At 40.5% G+C, this 18345-nt stretch overlaps 2 protein-coding genes across 5 annotated transcripts in view; one reads left to right on the top strand and one right to left on the bottom strand.

Moving 5' to 3' along the window:
- MCUB (mitochondrial calcium uniporter dominant negative subunit beta) overlaps nucleotides 1-6312 on the top strand; it is a 52619-nt gene extending 46307 nt beyond the window's left edge. The window contains exons 4-8 of one of the 3 annotated variants that reach the window (XM_054065640.1): nucleotides 2015-2119; nucleotides 2330-2490; nucleotides 3313-3516; nucleotides 4928-5044; nucleotides 6017-6312. In XM_054065640.1, the coding sequence (XP_053921615.1) occupies nucleotides 2015-2119; nucleotides 2330-2490; nucleotides 3313-3516; nucleotides 4928-5044; nucleotides 6017-6094 (665 nt within the window). In that variant the 3' untranslated portion in view covers nucleotides 6095-6312. The remainder of the gene's footprint in view (nucleotides 1-2014; nucleotides 2120-2329; nucleotides 2491-3312; nucleotides 3517-4927; nucleotides 5045-6016) is intronic. The other 2 variants (XM_054065642.1, XM_054065641.1) reach the window with 2 other exon arrangements.
- Nucleotides 6313-6647: 335 nt separating this feature from the next.
- On the bottom strand, nucleotides 6648-17051 carry CASP6 (caspase 6). 2 transcript variants are annotated; one of them, XM_054065643.1, is made up of 8 exons: nucleotides 16942-17051; nucleotides 15150-15191; nucleotides 14358-14400; nucleotides 12219-12365; nucleotides 11703-11779; nucleotides 11096-11271; nucleotides 8831-8987; nucleotides 6648-8219 (listed from the first exon to the last, which is right to left on the bottom strand). In XM_054065643.1, exons 1-8 carry the CDS (start codon nucleotides 16964-16966, stop codon nucleotides 7981-7983), a joined length of 906 nt encoding a protein of 301 aa, XP_053921618.1. In that variant the 5' UTR covers nucleotides 16967-17051; the 3' UTR covers nucleotides 6648-7980. The 2 variants fall into 2 exon arrangements, with proteins under 2 accessions (XP_053921618.1, XP_053921619.1); XM_054065644.1 differs by lacking the exon at nucleotides 16942-17051 and having other exon boundaries at nucleotides 12219-12340; nucleotides 15150-15166.
- Nucleotides 17052-18345: the final 1294 nt, after the last annotated feature.

Below are 18345 nucleotides of genomic sequence, written 5' to 3' on the forward strand. Positions count from 1 at the left end.
CACCAAGCTGTGTGGCATAGTCGGCATGCTGGAGGGAAGGGATGGCATCCAGACAGGCTGGGGCAGGCTTGAGAGGTGGGCCCATGTGAACCTCATGAAGTTCAACAAGGCCAAGTGCAAAGTTCTGCACCTGAGTGGGGGCGATCTCAAGCACAAATACATGCTGGGCAGAGGATGAGTTGAGAGCATCTCTGAGGAGAAGGACTTGGGGGTGCTGGCTGATGAGAAGCTAAACATGACCTAGCAATGTGTTCTTGCAGTCCAGAAAGCCAAACATGTCCTGGGCTGCATCCAAAGATGTGTGAGCAGCAGGTTGAAGGAGGTAATTCTCCCCCTCTATTCCACTCTCATGAGACCTCACCTGGAGTATTGCATTCAGCTCTGGTGCCCCCAACATAAGAAGGACAGAGTGTACTGTTGGAGTGAGTCCAGAGAAGGGCTACAAAGATGATCAGAGGGCTGGAGCCCCTCCCATATGAGGACAGGCTGAGAGAGTTCTTTCATCCTGGAGAAGAAAGGCTGCAGGAAGATGTTATAGAAGCCTTCTAGTACCTAAAAGGCACCTACAAGTTAGCTGGAAGGAGACTTTTTACAAGGGCGTGTAGTGATAGGGCAAGGGATAACAGTTTTAAGCTGAACAAGGGTAGAGTTAGATTAGATATTAGGTACAATTTTTTTCCTGTGAGAGTGGTGAGGCACTGGCACTGGTTGCCCAGAGAGGTAGTGGATGCCCCATCTCTTGAGGTGGTGAAGACCAGGTTGGATGAGGCTGTGAGCAACCTAGGTTGGATGAGGCTGGGAGATGTCCCTGCCGATGGCAGAGGTTTTGGAACTAGGTGATCTTTAAGGTCCCTTCCAACCCAAACCTGTCTATGATCCTATGACAAAACAGATCTTTTAAATTTCAGCAGAGGTTTTAGATTACATCTGCCTTTGTATATTGAATGTAAAATAAGAAGGGTTCAATTTCTTATTGGAATGCAGCTGGTTTTCATGTTCAAGAAAGCAGACATGTTGCCAGAGTGCTAATCTTGCAAGATCTGCTGTGTTGAGAATACTCTGGGAAAGACTGCAGTGAGTCTGTACCGTTGGATGAGAGTCTTTTCATATATTGAAGTTGTGGTCCATCTACTGGTGGCAAATCTTTTCTAAGTTCTAGACAGATACAAATACTGCCTTTTGGGTGAAAGAGCCTTTGGCAAAGAAAAATGGTATAGAGGGCATGAAAAGAAGGAACAAATATAAAATCAGGATAAAATCTTCAACAACCAGCTTTCCTGATTGAATGTCACAGTTGCCTCCTTGTCCCTGATTTTAAGTCATTGAAAGTAGATATGATTTTTTTTCCTCAGCCTGTTCACTATGTTGCTGATGGGATGGTATTAATGTAAATCTTTGCATGAAAAAGAGAAGTAGAAATAGGTTCTCCAGAGCTTTTTAAAGCTAATGCGTCTGTGGCTCCTCATCTGCCTTGTACTGGGCATTCTAGCTGTCAACTCCCAGTCACAAATGGTATTGAAACAATGATTTCAAGTATCAGTAATAAAAATCTGACCACTACTGACTTGAATTGCTCCTTTTGATCAGAAGAGGTTGTTTAAAGAAAGACATAAATCTTTAACTGAGATAAGGTCTTTGAAGCTCTTTTAATTTCCCAGAACCGTTTGTCCTGTGTGAATTTGTGGCAATTTGTTGCTGTCCATGCAAGATTTCTTTTTTCTTCTCCGCTCACCTTCTCAGTGGATCAGTTCTAGTCATAATCGTAACACAAGAAAATGCAAGTCTGCTCATAGTAGTGACGAGTCCAAATAAGATTGCTAGAGAAAGCACTCGGGCACACACTCTGCGTTGATGTGCTCCTTGCTGTTTAGTATCAGTTACCAGAGTTACTGTAAGCACCATTCCCTTCCAAACATTGTTAATAAAAAGCTCTAACACTTTTTCAGACGGATATCAGCTAATATTTAAGATTCTGTATGATAAATGATTTAGAACTTAAATCTTTCTTCTGCAGATGGTACCAAGGTCTCTGATGCAACCTTGATGGAGGTTTTATTGATGAATGACTTTAAACTCGTTATCAACAACATGACATACAGTGTGACACCCCCTGTAAAAGGTAAGAGCGATGCTTAATAACCTTGATTCTTTCATTTCATCTAGTGAAAGTCATAGGAAGTCTCAGAAAAATGGAACCTGTCTAGATAAAGGAATTTCTCTTCTTTTTTTTCATCATTGGATGGTCCTGTTTTGGGGGCTTGGAGGTGGGGAAAGAATGAAGAAGCGTGGGTTCTTGAAATGTTTTATATGACAATCATTTTCTTTTCAGATAAACTGAGTAGTGAGCATGCTACTGAAGTGGAAGATATCAAATCCTTGGTTCACAGACTGTTTGTGGCTCTACATTTAGAAGATCACCAGATCAGGAAAGAGAGAGAATTGCTACAGAAACTGGACCGTCTGAAAGAAGAGCTGCTGCCTCTTGAACAGGTTGGAAAGTGGGGTTACTTTTTTTTTTTTTTGAAATTCAAAAGCATTTCCTTTCATCAACAGTAAGTCTTGTGATAGAAAAAATATCAGTATGAGTGACTAGGGTGTGTCTGTCTTGTTTGTTACGCAAATGAGTTTCAATTCAAATATAATTCAAATTATTTTCAGTTCTTTTCACTCCTGTTATGCACATGCTCTGGGTAGAAATCGGTAGACAGCTGTCATGAACAAGCTTCAGCATTGCTGGTATTGGGATTGAAAGTCCACTTAGTCACCTGCTGATGTATGAGCTCTGAATAGCCATTACAGAAAAAGCAGAAGTGAGGTAGAAATAATCTGTGGCTTATGCTAGGGTTTTCTGTATCACCAAGGCAACAAGGCAGATCTTTCGGACTAGTGGTTGCCATAATCCAAGAGGGGAAGATATGAACGTTGCTCTAGGGCAGGCTAAGCTGACCCAGCATGGGGGGAGGAAGCCAGGAAGAGCCTGGACAAAACGGACAAACTTTTCCTTCAATTTAGACCTGCTTTGTGAGGACCACCCTCAACACTAACCAGAGCTGCCTTGAATGGTAAATGGAAATTCAGTAGACGTAAATACCTAGTAGTGGGAAAGGGAGATGATTTCTTGGGGCACTGCAGGCAGATCTGTTTGCCCTTGGATTTCAGTCCTTTTCTATCTCTGCAGGGTAAGTTGGTAAAAGGAGTTAGTAAAAGATCATGAAAAAGGATCTCACCCAGCAGGAGAAAACATGGTTGAGTAGATGCTCATCAGTTGCAGTCGTTTTCACTTGAACAGGTTTCTCTATTTCTTTTCCTTAGATGAGAGCCAGAATCATGGACAGTGCAGATGCGAAGACCTCCAGGCTTCTATGGGTTGGCTTAGCTCTGATGTCAACGCAAGGTGGAGCGTTGGCGTGGCTCACTTGGTGGGTCTATTCCTGGGACATCATGGAGCCGGTCACCTACTTCATCACTTATGGGAGTGCCATGGCTTTTTATGCCTACTTTGTTCTTACTAAACAGGTAAGTCCTTGTTTTGTAAATGTCTGCACTATTGTAAGGGAGGATAACTGACTCTGAAAAATCACAACATTTAGGTTCTGATAAAAATATAATTTGGTCAGTAGCCTTTGCATCAGACAGGGACTTGTTTGCCCGCTAAAGGGGCTGGATATGAACATTACATGATGCCACATCAAGCCAGGTACTGTTACACATGAACTTCAGACCAGCTGCTGTGCAGAACCATATCTGTAAGATCTCATAACCTAGGGAATGAAAAGCAAGGAAAAAAAGTCTCTCCTTTTATATTAAATTTTTGAAGATTACTTCAAATAATAAACAACAGCTCGCTCACTGCTGTAAAGGAAGAGCAGCTAGTAGTGCATTGCCAGTTTGTGAATGCTGCCTTACAGCAGACCAGGAAGCAAATCCCTGAACAGTAGCTTTTATTTACTGGAGTTTAGGTATAGAGTGCAGCGTGCCAAACTCTTTGGAAATCTGGCCATTGCATAATTGAAATATAGCTAATTTAGTGCCTGAAAAAAAACTTATTGCTTTGTTCTTTGTAATCTGACTGCTTTTCCTTGACTTTGAATGAATAGAAGTAAATCTAGGACATCTGAAATGGGCCAGGAAACAGGCATTGTTTAGAAGAAAAAGCTTTGCTGAGTAAAAGAAAAAAAAAAAGACCTTAACTGAACCACACAAGACAGACTTGTCCTGAAAATCCTGTAAGACTTTGTGGAATGTTTCTTTTTCCTGTTTTAGCTCGGCACTTTACTGCCAAAGTGGACATCCTGATGTCGAACTTTCTGTGATGCAAAACACTCTTTGTTAAGGAGATATGTGGAAGAGTAGCCAACACTTCCTTCCATAATACCAATGGATCTGTAGACGTCCTGAGACAGAAGGTTCCTTTAGCGGAAAGGGAAGACCTATCTTTTTTTATGAACAGCTGGCTCTGAATGCTAGATTTACTCCTTACTGATTTTTAAGAAGGGCTAAGGCATTCCTACTTTTTGCATATGAGTTTATAAAGAGATTACTACTTGGCTTTTTTGAACAGCTGCTGCTGCCATTGCTTGAGACTTTGAAATAAGTCTTTGAGAAATAGTAGCTGAACTTCCTCTGACTTCTTGGAAACAGTGGCCCTTGACTCCAGTGGCTCCAGTCATGGAGATCATACTATATCTTTATTATAATTGAAAATTCCTCTAAGTGCAATAAAAATTATTCCTAACATATATCTAAAAGGCCCTTATGAGGGCATAACTTCATATATAGCCTCTTAACAGAACATATGTGTGTGTTGAATTAGATAAAACTTCCTGAAACAGGCTGAATTTCTATTGAAAATTCATTTATACAGATAATCTTCTGTCTAACCAGTTTTATTACTAACCCAAATTATGTGCCCTGCTTTCATCACCAGGACTACATTTACCCTGATGCTAAAGACAGGCAGTTCCTCCACTACTTCTATCGGAAATCCAAAAAACATCATTTTAATGTGGAACGATATAACAAGCTCAAAGAAGACCTGGCTGAGGTATTTAAATACAGTTCTTAAATGACAAGGCAGCCTCTAGGTTAAGAATTGTCTAGTAAACTCTCACCTAACAGGAAACTGACCTCAGGGTTTTGCTACTTACTTTCAAAACAGTGTATTCTTATCAGCCAATTTAAGCTGTTCAAATAACCATACAGTGTTTGCCACTGACATATAAACTACTTCAGTAAGTCATCAGAAAGTGAGACTTTAAAAAATTTAATTTAAAACAAATAAGGCAATTTATCAGCCCTACCTATCTGGGTATTTTTTGTGTACTCTTAATACATGGCTTTTTTGGCCATGTTCATAGAATAGCCGCATTGCTTTTGGAGACATTTATGTTTACTGCACTGCTGTGGTAACACAATCTCCTCCCTTCCTTGGAAGGATACTGTCTTGCAGAGTTCAGCATTTGACATCTTAATCCTATTGCTTTGGTAAAAGGCTGAGATTTACAGAATATGGGTGACTGGACTGAAAAGGTGCTGTGTGCTTTAGCAGAAACTTTGTAGCTTTCATGAAAAAGCTGAGCAGATCTCTCACTCCTCTCTTCTTACTCCCCATTCCATCTCACCAGCCCAGTGCTCAGTGTCTTGTAAAAGAATATGGAAACTACCCAATTTTAGTTCAGGACTAGTGGTTCAAGGTATTGTTTTATGACCCACATTTGACGTAAGGCTAGAGTTTGATGCTTTCTCAGTAGCCTACTATTTTTATAACCATAATTTCAGGAAAATAATACTTTGGCGGTGGGTGGGTGAGTGGGTGGATGGGCAGGGCACATGCTTCTTCCTGGCTGAATGACCTGAGCGGGTCTGTAAATGTTCAGCGTCCCTTCATTCGATTAGCTCAGTTTCTTGTCTGAAAGACAAATGCCTTCTCAGAAAGGAAAGATACTGGATCTGTGAAAAGGAGGAGAAAACAGAGGGTTGCAAAAGAATGAACTCTCACTCTTTCTTGCACTGGCAGGCAGAAGAATCCCTGAGACGTCTGCGCCAACCTCTGCACCTGAGGCTTCCAATCCAGGAAATCAGTGCCAAGGACTAACTTTGGTTTTGTATATATTAGGATTGCCCTTTCAAAGCTGATATGAACATTTAGTTACTCTACAGAAACTGGGTATTTTTGACCACTATAGTTTTGAAAGTTGCAATAAATATCTATAAAAATTATCTGGTCACTTAACGGTTTGCTGTTTGTTTATTATTTTGTTTTGGTTTGTTTGTTTGGCTTTTTTTTAACCCTATAAAGAAGCTGCTGAAGCAAAGATCTTCAAGATATATGTAAGTCTCATTAGTGAAATGGAGGCATTCTGCCTGCCGGTAAAATGACAGGGATGTTTTATACAACAAGGGCTGTCTTTTTAGTACCATTTACACACAGTAAATGAATACAGCAGTAGCTCATAGAATAATTAACTTGAGTTATAAGGATTTTTTTTCATGAAATTATTGTTTCCTTTTCCTAAGCTCTGTGCATTGACTCTGGTGGTGTAACACCATACATAAGTGGAGGTTAGACTTGCATCACAAGTAAGCTTTTTTAATAAATATTCCTAGAAAAGTAAGATATATCAAACTCATTTACTGTAAAATTCATTTATTTTTCGCTGTTTTATTGAAAGAATTTATCAAAACATTCAAACATACATGATTTATACAGAGCTTAAAAAGTAGCCACAGTAGAATTTAACATAGTAAGATTTGGGCAGCCTGATCTAATGGGAGGTGTCCCTGCCCATGGCAGGGGGGTTGGAACTAGATCATCTTTAAGGCCCCTTCCAACCCAAACTATTCTATGATTCTATGAATTAACATCTATGACTTAGAATGGAGTATATGGAAAGGTTTAACTAAAGCAGAGCCAGTAAACCAATTATTTCATACTCAGAAAAGTGGATTAAGACACCTTTCTCAGCTTGACTTCTCCATTATCCCCCAGAGTTAAGCATGCGTACCAATAATGTAAAAAATAATAAAAAAGTCACTTCTAGTAAGTATCATTGAAATTGCTAATGCTGCAGTAGAAACAATCCTATGGTGAAACACAGGTGACAAATGCACTATCTCTCATATGTACACAATGACAGTGTATGGCTCATCTCTGCTGGGGCCAAGGGGCTGATCCAACACAAAGGCCTGAAGTATGAAGGTGTGCGTATGTTGTATTTTGCATAGCTACCTAAGATGTCCAGCAGTTGTAAGTCAGCCTAGAACCCTGAAATGATTTGTTTTAGCTTTAGAGATGTGTTACAAGGCGAGCTTACCCAAATCATGCTAAGCAAGCTGTATGTCATCTAATCTGCCAGCTTTTCTCCTGAGAATATAAAGCACCAGTGAGCTTAATTTGTGCCCAAAATGTAAATGATTTGCAAGCAAAAAGAAGCCCCTTTTCTATATTAATTCTACAAGTATACTTAAGGAATTAAGTTCCTTTTTAGTGTTGAGAGAAAATAAAAAGTCTAAAAAGCTCAATAAATTTATAAAAATTGGAAGCTGGATACCGCTGTGCATGGGTATGAAAAGATGACCCTATAAACACACACTCCTCGTAAACTATGCTCTTGGAGAAAATAAAACTAATCTAATGCAACATTTGAAATGTTTTGGAAATAGTAAAGTGTGCCATAGTTAGATGGAAATCAAGCAAAAACTTGTAAGAAAAAAGTAATCTAGAGTACTAATTTCAATAAAATCTGAGCACCACTTAATAGTTTTGCACCAGTCGACTTCCCAAATTCCCTGAGAGGAACAGACCTACGATACTAGTTTTAAAATTGCTTAAGGATTTTAGAAACTATTATCTATACAAACTATAACGTTTGATCCCAGTGTTTTTGGAAACAATCTTGTAGAATAATTATCTCCTGAACTCAGATGGTGAGCTTTTCACTTCTGAATATTAGTTAATGGTTGTCATTGCTAAGTAACAATCTACTTAGATTTTGGATGAAAATACAATTTTTTAGTTAACATTGAGGCAAAACAAGGAATCTGTTTTTTTCCTATAGCATTAATGTCTCTGCACATATCCACTTTGCGATGAGATACTTTCCTGTTAACGACAGTAAGAAGTTCAGTGAACTCCAAGGTAGAGCCGTGCTTCCTGAGTGCCTCACACAAATCTTGAATGTACCAGGAGCCATTTACAGTTTCACGATGAGAAAAGTAACCTATTGTAGAAAGGAAACAAAATAATATCCAAATACAAGTAGCGGTGCCACTTGAAAAATATTCATGACAGTGACTGCTTGCTAAGCCACATCTATAAGAGATTACTATTGAGTGTAAATCTTACTTTGCCAATTATCTAAGTTCACTGGAGATTGTATATGGGAGATCGCTTATAGTACAGAGCCAAGATAAGCTCGTGGTTCAGAGACACAGCTTACAGGATTGTATCTGCACTTTACAAGAGAGCAGATGGGAATGAAGACAAGATGCCCAGAAGACTGGAGAGGACAGCCATGTAGTGGAAGGAAATTTATAAGCTACCAGAATCCTACAATCTAGGAAAAGAGGGAAATGCTTTCTGTCAGCGGACAGCTCAGCGGCAAGATTATGATGAGAATGTTTCTGCTTCACAAATTAACTGCAACCTTATAGGTGTATTTTCACTTTTTTCCTTAACACATGACACTCTTTCCCAGGCAAGATGTCACTTACCAGACATGCAAGGCAGATGACCTGGAACTGTAGTCATTATTTTGACTTCAAAATGAAGAAGCATTAAGCTTGTTACGGTGAAATATCAGACATCATCATCTAAAATATTAGAACTTACCTTGTGCCACGGAGTAGCACATGATAAAGTCTGCACCAGCAGGCAAGGTATAGACACCAGCTGCATCCACTTCAGTCTCATTGACAATGGATTCATTACTACCATCTGTTGAATCCTGAACAATAACTGGATCATCATGTTTATCACCTCGACATGCCTGTTGGTGAGAAGTATTGTTATGCTTTCACCTCTGCCAAGCTCACCTATGTTAAGATGATACTCTGACACTAGCCAGAGGGGACTTCAGTTTGGTGTTCCACATTACCGTGAATGTGGATTCATAAAGACTCGTTACTTATCTATCGATTAAAATATTGGTGATAAAGTCCAGTGAAAGCTGAGATGATCACAGAATTGCTGAGACCGGAAGGCACCTCTTGGGATCACTTAGTCCAACCCGCCTGGCTCAAGCAGAGTTAGCTACAGCATGTTGTCTAGGACTATGTCCAGACAGCTTTTGAGTATCTTCATAGACAGAGGCTCCACAACGTGTCTGGGTGACCTCTTCCAGTGTTTGACCACTCTCACAGTAAAAAAAAAGTTTTCCTGTGTTGAGATGGAATTGATGTGTTTTAATTTGTGCCAGCTGCCTGGTGTCCTGTCACTGGGCACCACTCAAAAGAGTGTGGCTCCATCTTCATTATTCCCTCCTACAAGGTGTTTATAACATTGATAAGATTCCCAGCTCTCTCAGCCTCTCCTCACGTGAGAGATGCTTCAGTCCCCTAATTACCTTTGTGGCCGTTTGCAGGACTCATTCCAGTAAGGCTATACCTTTCTTGTACTAGGGAACCCAGAACTGGACACAGTACTTCAGATGCAGTCTCACCACCGCTGCCTAGAGAGGAAGAATCATCTCCCTCGGACCTGCTGGCAAAGCAGCGTTGAATAAATGCTCTGAAGCACAGCCCTCATTATATGCTGTTACACTTCTGCTCTTAGTTCAGTCTCAAACATGTTAGTTGTGAGAAGCCAGTAAGTAGCCCAGTATTGTCAATGCTGCAGAAAGGCTCAAAAGACACAAAGCAGGTAAGGTGCATTACTTAAGAACTATCACTAAAGAGAGAAACAGGAAAAATCTTTCATTTACAGAGATGAAGTTCCATCCTTGATGTTTCCTGATTTCCAAAAGTAAATGCTATGCCGATTGTGCTGTAAAAGAACTCAGTTGATTAACTAAACTAAATTAATTTCCCTTTCAATAAGTATACGTGTTTCCAAGTATTACTTAAAATTGAAATATGTAGATGTTTTTCCATCTTTGGCATCTGGTTAAAAAAATCAAAAATGAATGAGTCCTAATGAAAGATGAGTTAATAATGTGCTGATTCTTGCAGCAGCCTTGTGCCTATGGAAGCTTTCATTTGAAAACAAAGGTAATTCTTAGAATTAGTCTATAAGCTATTAGAATTACAGTCTGTTGAAGGCCGGGTTCTCATTTGAGTTTGCTAATTGTAATCTGGATAAAGCCCCATGTAACCTGATTGGACCCCATAACTGACTCAGCTTTGAACAGGAGGCTGGACTAGAGACCTCCTGAGGTCTCTTCCAATATGCATTACCCTGTGAACCAAGGAGTGACAGAGGAGGTTACATATGGGCTTTATTGGACCACTTAGCACAAGCAATATTTCTGAGACAATAAAACCTTAAATTGATTCTTAAAATTCTACAGAGATACTATGTATTGGTCATGGACAGAAAAGAAACAAAACAAAAAAATAAAGAAAAAGAGAAAAAACATTACCAGCACCAAATCCAAACATGGGGAAAAAAAAAACCCACAAAGAAACAAAACCCAAATTCTGTACAGATCAAGTAAAGGGACTTGCCTGGAAGGAAACAGTGAGGGTAAGGAGGTTTGATAAACTTCTTGATAACCAGCCTAGCCTAGTGCTGTGAGGTGTGAACAGCAGGAACTGAGCTGAGGCTGTACACAGGTTTCTCAAAAAAATGATACTGTCTTCTCTTCCATTAAATATACACTGAGAGTCAATCTGACATGGGCTTAATTTGGGTTGCTCTTCATAAAATTATTTCTTATTAAATACAGCTAGAATCATAATGTTTACATAAAGTTTTTTTTTAAAAAATAAAAGAATCCTTGTCTTAAATGCCTTTAAGGAACATTTTTCCCTACCTTTTTTTCCTAAAGATGCAAAAACTTTCCCTTGTGGAAAGACTGTATTAGGAAAATTGACTTCCATATTATAAGCCAACATAGGTCAATGTTAACTCCACTAAATTCAGCAACTGACGTCTTACCTGAATGATAAATATCTTCGGTTTTCCTACCAGGCTCTGACATTTGTCTCCTCTGAACATGTCTGTGATTGTCTCAATTTTGATTTGGGCATCGTATGCATAAACGTGATCACTCTCACCATGACTCAGGAACACACATACAAAGCAGTCAGCATTGCTGTGGTCATCCTTAGAAGCTGAAATTGGCAAGCGGTGGTCAGATAACTAAACAGTGATCTTCAGGTTTAGAAAACATTGTACATTTGTATCATATAATTTAATCCCCAATCAGTCCTTTTTCAAATTAACCCTGTTTTCAGATAGGGTAATGCGAAAGAGATTTGAAGGTTCAGTGATTCAATGTGGCTAAAGATAAAGGCCACTAGAAGTAAAAAGAAGGATGTTATTAACTTCTCCCAGCTGCAGGTACTTTCTTTCAGCTCTTAATGACTTCATCAGTCTCTTCCACAGAAGCTTCACTTACAGTGCAATAAAATGATCTGAAATGTAACCCTTAAACAACACTCTTGCGCACAAAACCTATTTTAATTTAGATGAACAGAGAATGGAAGAAAAGATATCTGGGAATTCTGCTACAAATAGACATAACCAATATATAGTCTCCTACCTTCATAAATTTTCTGCAGCACATCTTCTGCTTTCAGATCATCAAAATGTCTGACTTCAAATCCAAGGTCTGTCAAACTATTATTAAAACACATCAATATCAGTAAAAATCTTGCTCAAATTATATGTCAGTTGCTACCAACTCAGTTACTTTCCCCATGAGAGGATGAATATTCCTGTTTATGCGTTATTTATGAAAAAAAACTACTAAACTTGATTTTTAACTTGAGCTGGTGTCAAGTGCAGGTTTAATGCCTAAAGTTACTTTAAAGAGTTTGTTCTAAGAGAGGTGTGGACACACTGAAATCATAGGACTTATGCCAGCAGTTTCTGTGACTACAAGGACTGCACCTTGAAGCTTTCTTATTATGGCTTTCTTTGCCAAGGGGGCATAGATGCTGATGTCTGAAAATTCTTTTGTTCTATACATAAATGTAAGATTTAGAAAACTGATTATTTGACTATGATTTCTGAAGTTTAGCTTTTTAACTTGGAGAAGAGAAACCAAGTTTCTTACCTGCGCTTCAGATTGTTTCTGTCTGCAAGAGTCCCACGTCTGTCTGGCAGCCTCAAATGCCAAAAAAAGTGCTCGTGATTGAAGATTAATGCAACTCCTCTTCTTTGATGGTTCATTTTGTACTGCAATGCAGGATCAAGTGTTTGTCTGTAGCCAGAGACGGGAAAAACCTTTATAAATGAGTTAAAGGCTAATTGAATTCTCTTCCTGTATTCCTGCTAGCTGAGATTTTTTTAATTGACTAGAGACTTCAAGGATCCAATTTCAGGAGACAAGACCTCAAAATGTGAAATATTTTAGGAAAAGCCTAAATTGCTAGGTCTTTTTGAAAAGCTCAGGCCTGTTAAGCAATCCAGTAAAAACGTGTTGGGGTGTACTAGGCTCTATCAGGTAGGCTTTCTCTACAATGCATTTGCATTTTCTCTTGTCTGGAGGCTTTCTCATTAGTAACACAGTAAGGCACGTAACACTGCACTTTAGAGTTGGCTCCAATTCTCTCTGTTATATGTTTAACACAATTGGATAGTTCATATATACTTATTTGGAATTGTAGCTAAGATTTGCTTCAAATTCTTCTAACTAAACCAAGTGCTGCATCATAACCATCTAAACTGGTGATGAGGTTGTATACATACCGTGTCTTGCAAAAGGAGAAGAAATTTGTATTATTTACCCTAGTAAAATGAAACCTATGGCAATACAACTGTTCATCTAAGTTTTTAGCAACCAGCCAACAAAATCCTATAGCTGAAGGGCAGCATTGTGCTGAAGAACAGAATGAGTGATCAATCCAGCTCTTAAGTAGAGAACTTTGTCATGGCAACAAATGTATGGAGCACCTGTGTGTCTTGAGTACCATTCAGGAATTTTATTGTTTTATGATCAAAACACAACATAGAAGTCTGTGATAGCACACTACGGACTGTACACTTGGACCCGAAAAGATGTTTCCAAGCATTGGCATGGCTGTATTTTGAGAGACAAAGCAGGCAATCTTACTGCTTTTGTAGACAAAGGCATTGGTGCAGGGAATAGAAACTAAAATACTTTTGGCAATAGCCCTGGCAACAGACAATGCCAGTGCTATAGATGTACAGAATGACAGCCCACGTCATGCTGCCCTAAAACTGGCTGTTGTCAGAGCTGTCATTTTTGGCATGTAACTGTTTTTTTTCCTGCTAGGGAATATTCAGTTTGGGTGTAATTGGTGGAAGAAACTGCTTAGAATATTTGCCTGCAGATGTTACTTAAAGATTACAGTTTCATCAGCAAAATACTTTTGTTTCACAACAAAATGACTGAAGTTATCCATAAACTATTTCTGCTTCTCTACTTTATTATGAGCAGTCCCTTAACAAAACATCTTTTTGTAATGTCTACATAAGAATTCAAAGACGAGTTCTGAATGACTGTTCTAAGTCTGAGGGTTTCTACAGTGTTGGCTCGATAACCAACTAGAAAAGTTAAGTGGGGTGCTTTCTCACACTCTCACCAATTTTGAGTACTTAATATGATAAACCACAAAGACGATAAACTTTAATTATGTAATTATGTACCAGTATCAGAGTTTGTTTGGATTTTGGCAATTTATCTTCCTTAGGAATAGCCTAGATGTAGGGCTAGCAAGGATTTCGGACAGGTCCCTGGATTCCGTAAATGACCATTAAAAGATGGTTCCCTAATTAGTTCTTTCTCTGGTCAGTTGTATACACTGAGTGGGTGATGCAAAGGAAGTTATCAGACAGGTAGTTTACCTTTTTCAGAGCTAGATGATGTTATAATGTTGAGTAGGAAAAATTAATGGAATTAGGGTCCCATGGTGCTTTTACCTTCCTTCCAGAAGAACATATTCCTGTGCAATGCTCTGTCACTTAGTCTGCCCAATTGTTCCTTGGTTGTGATGGCATTTTTGCCACAGTCTGCATGTTGCTTATCATGAAAGGAGTCCACTCCTAAGAGTCCCTTCTGCATGCCTTCATGATAAGAAGGGTAGTTCTACATCTGGTATAGCTAAAACTAGAAACATGTTCTCTAAGTGGGAGGAGTTAAGTTGAATAATCCAGTCATATTCTTAGCAAAAAATCAGAAAACCCTGTACTGACCTCAATGGCCATTCCGTCATTGCCATCAGAACTTTACCTTATATCAAATGCATCTACTTCTGTGATGTTCTGATTTCCATCTGTTACAGAGATCAAGAAGCATTTTAGCCACTTATTCATTAAAAAGAAACATTTTGAACTTGTGCACCCAGCCTTAAAGTTTAGCTGATAAAGTGAACCAAAAGCTCAATCACACATCAGGTAGTAGGCATGCAGTCAAACAGCTTCATTAGCATTTGTCTGCTCCCACAGCTTTTGGAGGCTCTTCTTAAAGTTCTGAATCCAACAGTCTGAATTTCAGGTGGCCAAGATATGCATAGTTTATATTTGTCTGTATATCTATATCTATATAGACATATTCAGATATCATGACTTTATATAACTAACTATCTGGCTGTATTTATTTAAACAAGTCTCTAACTCAATAATTCTGATTTTACACAATCTAAAAATACACTGGTGTTTCTTTTATTTCAGTAATGCTGCCAATGCAAAGCTGAGCATTCTCTTTATAGCTGGATGCACTATAGGAGTCATAGCAGGTAGTGTAACAGTAAGTATAGCTAATGACAACTGAGAAGATGCAAGATTTATAACTTTTTTTTTAATAAGCTATATAGACATAAATATCAGCAGTAATAGAATGCACATAAAGGTAACACTGTGGGAATAAGAGAGAACATGCATGTCTTGGGAGCATGCAGAACTTCCAGGTGGTAAGGCAAAAATATTCATTCCTTTTGGTTAAACATCTCAATGGGCTATACAATCCAGCTCCTACCAGTGGAGACTTGCTACCACATGATGAAAACTATGTACTTTACTGTACCTGTGGTGTTTAATGTAGGTCTGCTATCCAACTGGACGTGGCCTGCCATTAGAAGAAAAGATGGGTCACATATACATATATTTTACAAACTTAACTGTATGTACAATACTACCTTTTCACTTCTGCTTTTCATATCTGATTAAAGCCTTTTGCAAAATGAACTAACACAGCTATGTATTGACAGAGGAGGCAAGTTCAAAAAGACACTACAATAAACTTGCAGAAATCTTGAATTGGCTTTAGAAGCTTTTGTGTTCAATACCATAGAGTACAGGAGGGGGTGGCTCAAAGTAGTGTAACTATTTACATGTAAACTTCTCACTAGCAAATACTGATCGTGGTTTCAGGTGTTGGCTGTTAAAATTATCACTAGTCACCTGAAGGCAGAAAAAAAAACCTATTTCAGTTTGCTTGAAACATAATGCATAGGTCAGACAGAAGTGCTGAAAAATGAGTGTGAATAGCACATAGCAACAGTACCTGTGCCTGTGGCTCTGTTGATAATATGAAGCCAGAGATCTTTAAGAGGGCATATGTATGTTTACATTTACACTACAATTTTGGTTGTGTACCTAAGAGCTGGCTGATGCTTTTGCCTCAGCTTAAGGGGGAGAGGGAGTAATCCACCCCTCAAAAAAACAACAGACCTTAAAAATGTTAAACTCATCAAACTTTTGGGAGGAAAATGGTGTCACATAGACACAGGAAGAACAGAATTCCTACGCCAAAGGAAACTCGGGAAAGATGGTTTTCGTGTTCTTTTAATCCTGTTTAGTCAGTCCCCAGTTTTTAGCCTTTCATTGGCACTGTCAAGTGGCAGCTTCATTCAAGTAAACACGACTTAAATTATGATGATTTATAATAAGCTTTCAGGTTGTCCTACACAGGCTTGCTCTAAAAACCAACTGCTCTCAGTGCCTGGAGAAGTCTCCAAGGGGATCTTATAGCAACCTTCCAGTACCTGAAGAGGGCCTACAAGAAAGCTGAGGAGGGACTTTTTAGAAAGGCTTGTATGGATAGGACATGGGGAAATGGGTATAAACTGGAGAGGGGAAGATTTAGACTAGATATAAGGAAGAATTTATTCACTATAAGAGTGGTGAGGCACTGGCACAGGTTGCCCAGGGAAGCTGTAGCTGCCCCATCCCTGGAGGTGTTCAAGGCCAGGTTGGATGGGGCCTTGGGCAGCCTGGGCTGGTGGGAGGTGTTCCTGCCTATGGCAGGGGGCGTGGAACTGGATGAGCTTTAAGGTCCCTTCCAACCCAAACCATTCTATGGTTTTATTTTTCTATGAAACACAAACGAGCACATACACACGCCCTTCCCCACATATGTAAGCCTAAGAGAGACACACACAGACAACACCACCACCACCACCCCCATCCGTGAGCCTCACAGCACCTTCGGGACCCAAATCCACCCAGTTTTACTGCTCCTCTATTCTCTTGTCCTCCTGTTACCCATCACTGCCCTTCTCGGGCACCCCAACCGCACTGTCCTCGGCTTTTCCCCCTCTTTTTTAACGATAATAGCCGTTTTCCTTCCGAAAAAGGAAGCCATCCCGTTCCCCCGCTCCCTTTCCCTCCCCGCAGCTGCCTGGACACGGCACACACGCTCCTTCCCCCTCTCCCCGCAGCGCGAATCCGCTTCCGCCTCCCTCCTTCCCCATTCCCCTCTCCTTTTCCTTCTCGGAAGGGGCGATCCTCACCGTGCCCACCCCCGTGCTGCAGCCCCTACCGCCGAACAACCCATCCCACCCGCACCCGCCGCCACCCACCGGCTCCCCCCTTACCCGCCCGCCGCTCCGAGCCCGACATGCCGGCGGGCAGAGGCTCCCGCTCCGCGCCTCGGCCTCCCCGGGGCTGTCCCGCCTCCTCGGCTCGGCCCCAGCATCCCCGCCCCGCAGCGCTTCTCCCGCCGCCTCTCCCGTCCCGTGGCTCACCGAGGCGGGTTCTGGAGGGGCTGCAGAACAAGTCTTACGAGGAGCGGCTGAGAGAGCTGGGGCTGTTTAGCCTGGAGGAGGCTGAGGGGAGACCTTATTGCTCTCTTCAACTACCTGAAAGGAGGTTGTGGAGAGGAGGGAGCTGGCCTCTTCTCCCAAGTGACAGGGGACAGGACAAGGGGGAATGGCCTCAAGCTGTGCCAGGAGAGGTTCAGGCAGGATATCAGGAAAAAAATTTTCACAGAAAGGGTCATCGGGCGCCGGCAGAGGCTGCCCAGGGAGGGGGTGGAGTCCCCATCCGTGGAGGTGGTTAAAAGACAGGTAGAGGTGCTCAAGGACATGGTTTAGTGGCAGACAGGAATGGTTGAACTCGCTGATTAAACCTGGTCTTTTCCAACCTGGTGATTCCATGATTCTATGAATGCCTATAAGAAAAATAGGGAAAAAACTTTTAGCACGGCCTGTAGCACTAGGATAAGGGGCAATGGTTTTAAACTAAAAGAAGAGAGGTTTAGACTACATATTAGGAAGACATTTTTTACAATGAAGGTGGTGAAACATTGGAGCAGGTTGCCCAGAGAGGTGGTAGATGCCCCATCCCTGGCAATATTCCAGGTTGGATTGGATGAGGCTCTGAGCAACCTGATCTAATTGAAGATGTCCCTGCTCACTGCAGGGTGGGTGGGATAGCTGTCCTTCATAGTCCCTTCCAACCCAAACCATTCTACATTCTATGAAAGCAGCATTTGTTAAGGTAGCCTGGCACACTCTTTAATACCTTGGTGCTCTCCTCACAGTTCTTAGATCATCAAAAAGAGCTGATGCAAGAATAGCGCAAAGTTGTGAAATTATGTGCATCCAAACCTCTCAAGAGTTTATCTATGGGTACCGGAATGGAAGTGCATTTTGAGGAACAGCAGTCTTACAGCCAAGGCCTTTAACTGGACTTCTCAAAGGTCTTTTACAAACAAGCAATTCTATGATTCTATGTTTCTAGCACAGGTTTGGAAAGTCTCAGTTCAGGAAGCACAGTGGCTTTGATACCAAAAATGCTGGCAAATAAAACTCTCTAAGACTCATTTTTGAGTTTTAGGAAGCAAGCATCCTTTATCAGGCCTGGGCAACACAAGGCAGTGATCTCCATCAATCATGTGCAGCGATACTACAGCTGGGACAGAATAGATTTCCCACTTAGAGGCATATGGTATAAACTCTCTCAGAAATCTTACGCACAATCTATTACTTTCCAAGGTC

Source organism: Cuculus canorus, chromosome 4, assembly GCF_017976375.1.
Source record: "Cuculus canorus isolate bCucCan1 chromosome 4, bCucCan1.pri, whole genome shotgun sequence".
Taxonomy (NCBI): domain Eukaryota; kingdom Metazoa; phylum Chordata; class Aves; order Cuculiformes; family Cuculidae; genus Cuculus; species Cuculus canorus.

What these genes read in the sequence shown, in the direction of transcription:
- CASP6 (XM_054065643.1), bottom strand. Translation starts at nt 16,966, where the DNA reads ATGTCGGGCTCGGAGCGGCGGGCGG. An exon ending in GGGCTCGGAGCGGCGGGCGG is followed by an intron (nt 15,192 to 16,941) that starts GTAAGGGGGGAG and finishes TTCTAATGGCAG; the next exon opens with GCCACGTCCAGTTGGATAGC. An exon ending in ACCTACATTAAACACCACAG is followed by an intron (nt 14,401 to 15,149) that starts GTACAGTAAAGT and finishes TCTCTGTAACAG; the next exon opens with ATGGAAATCAGAACATCACA.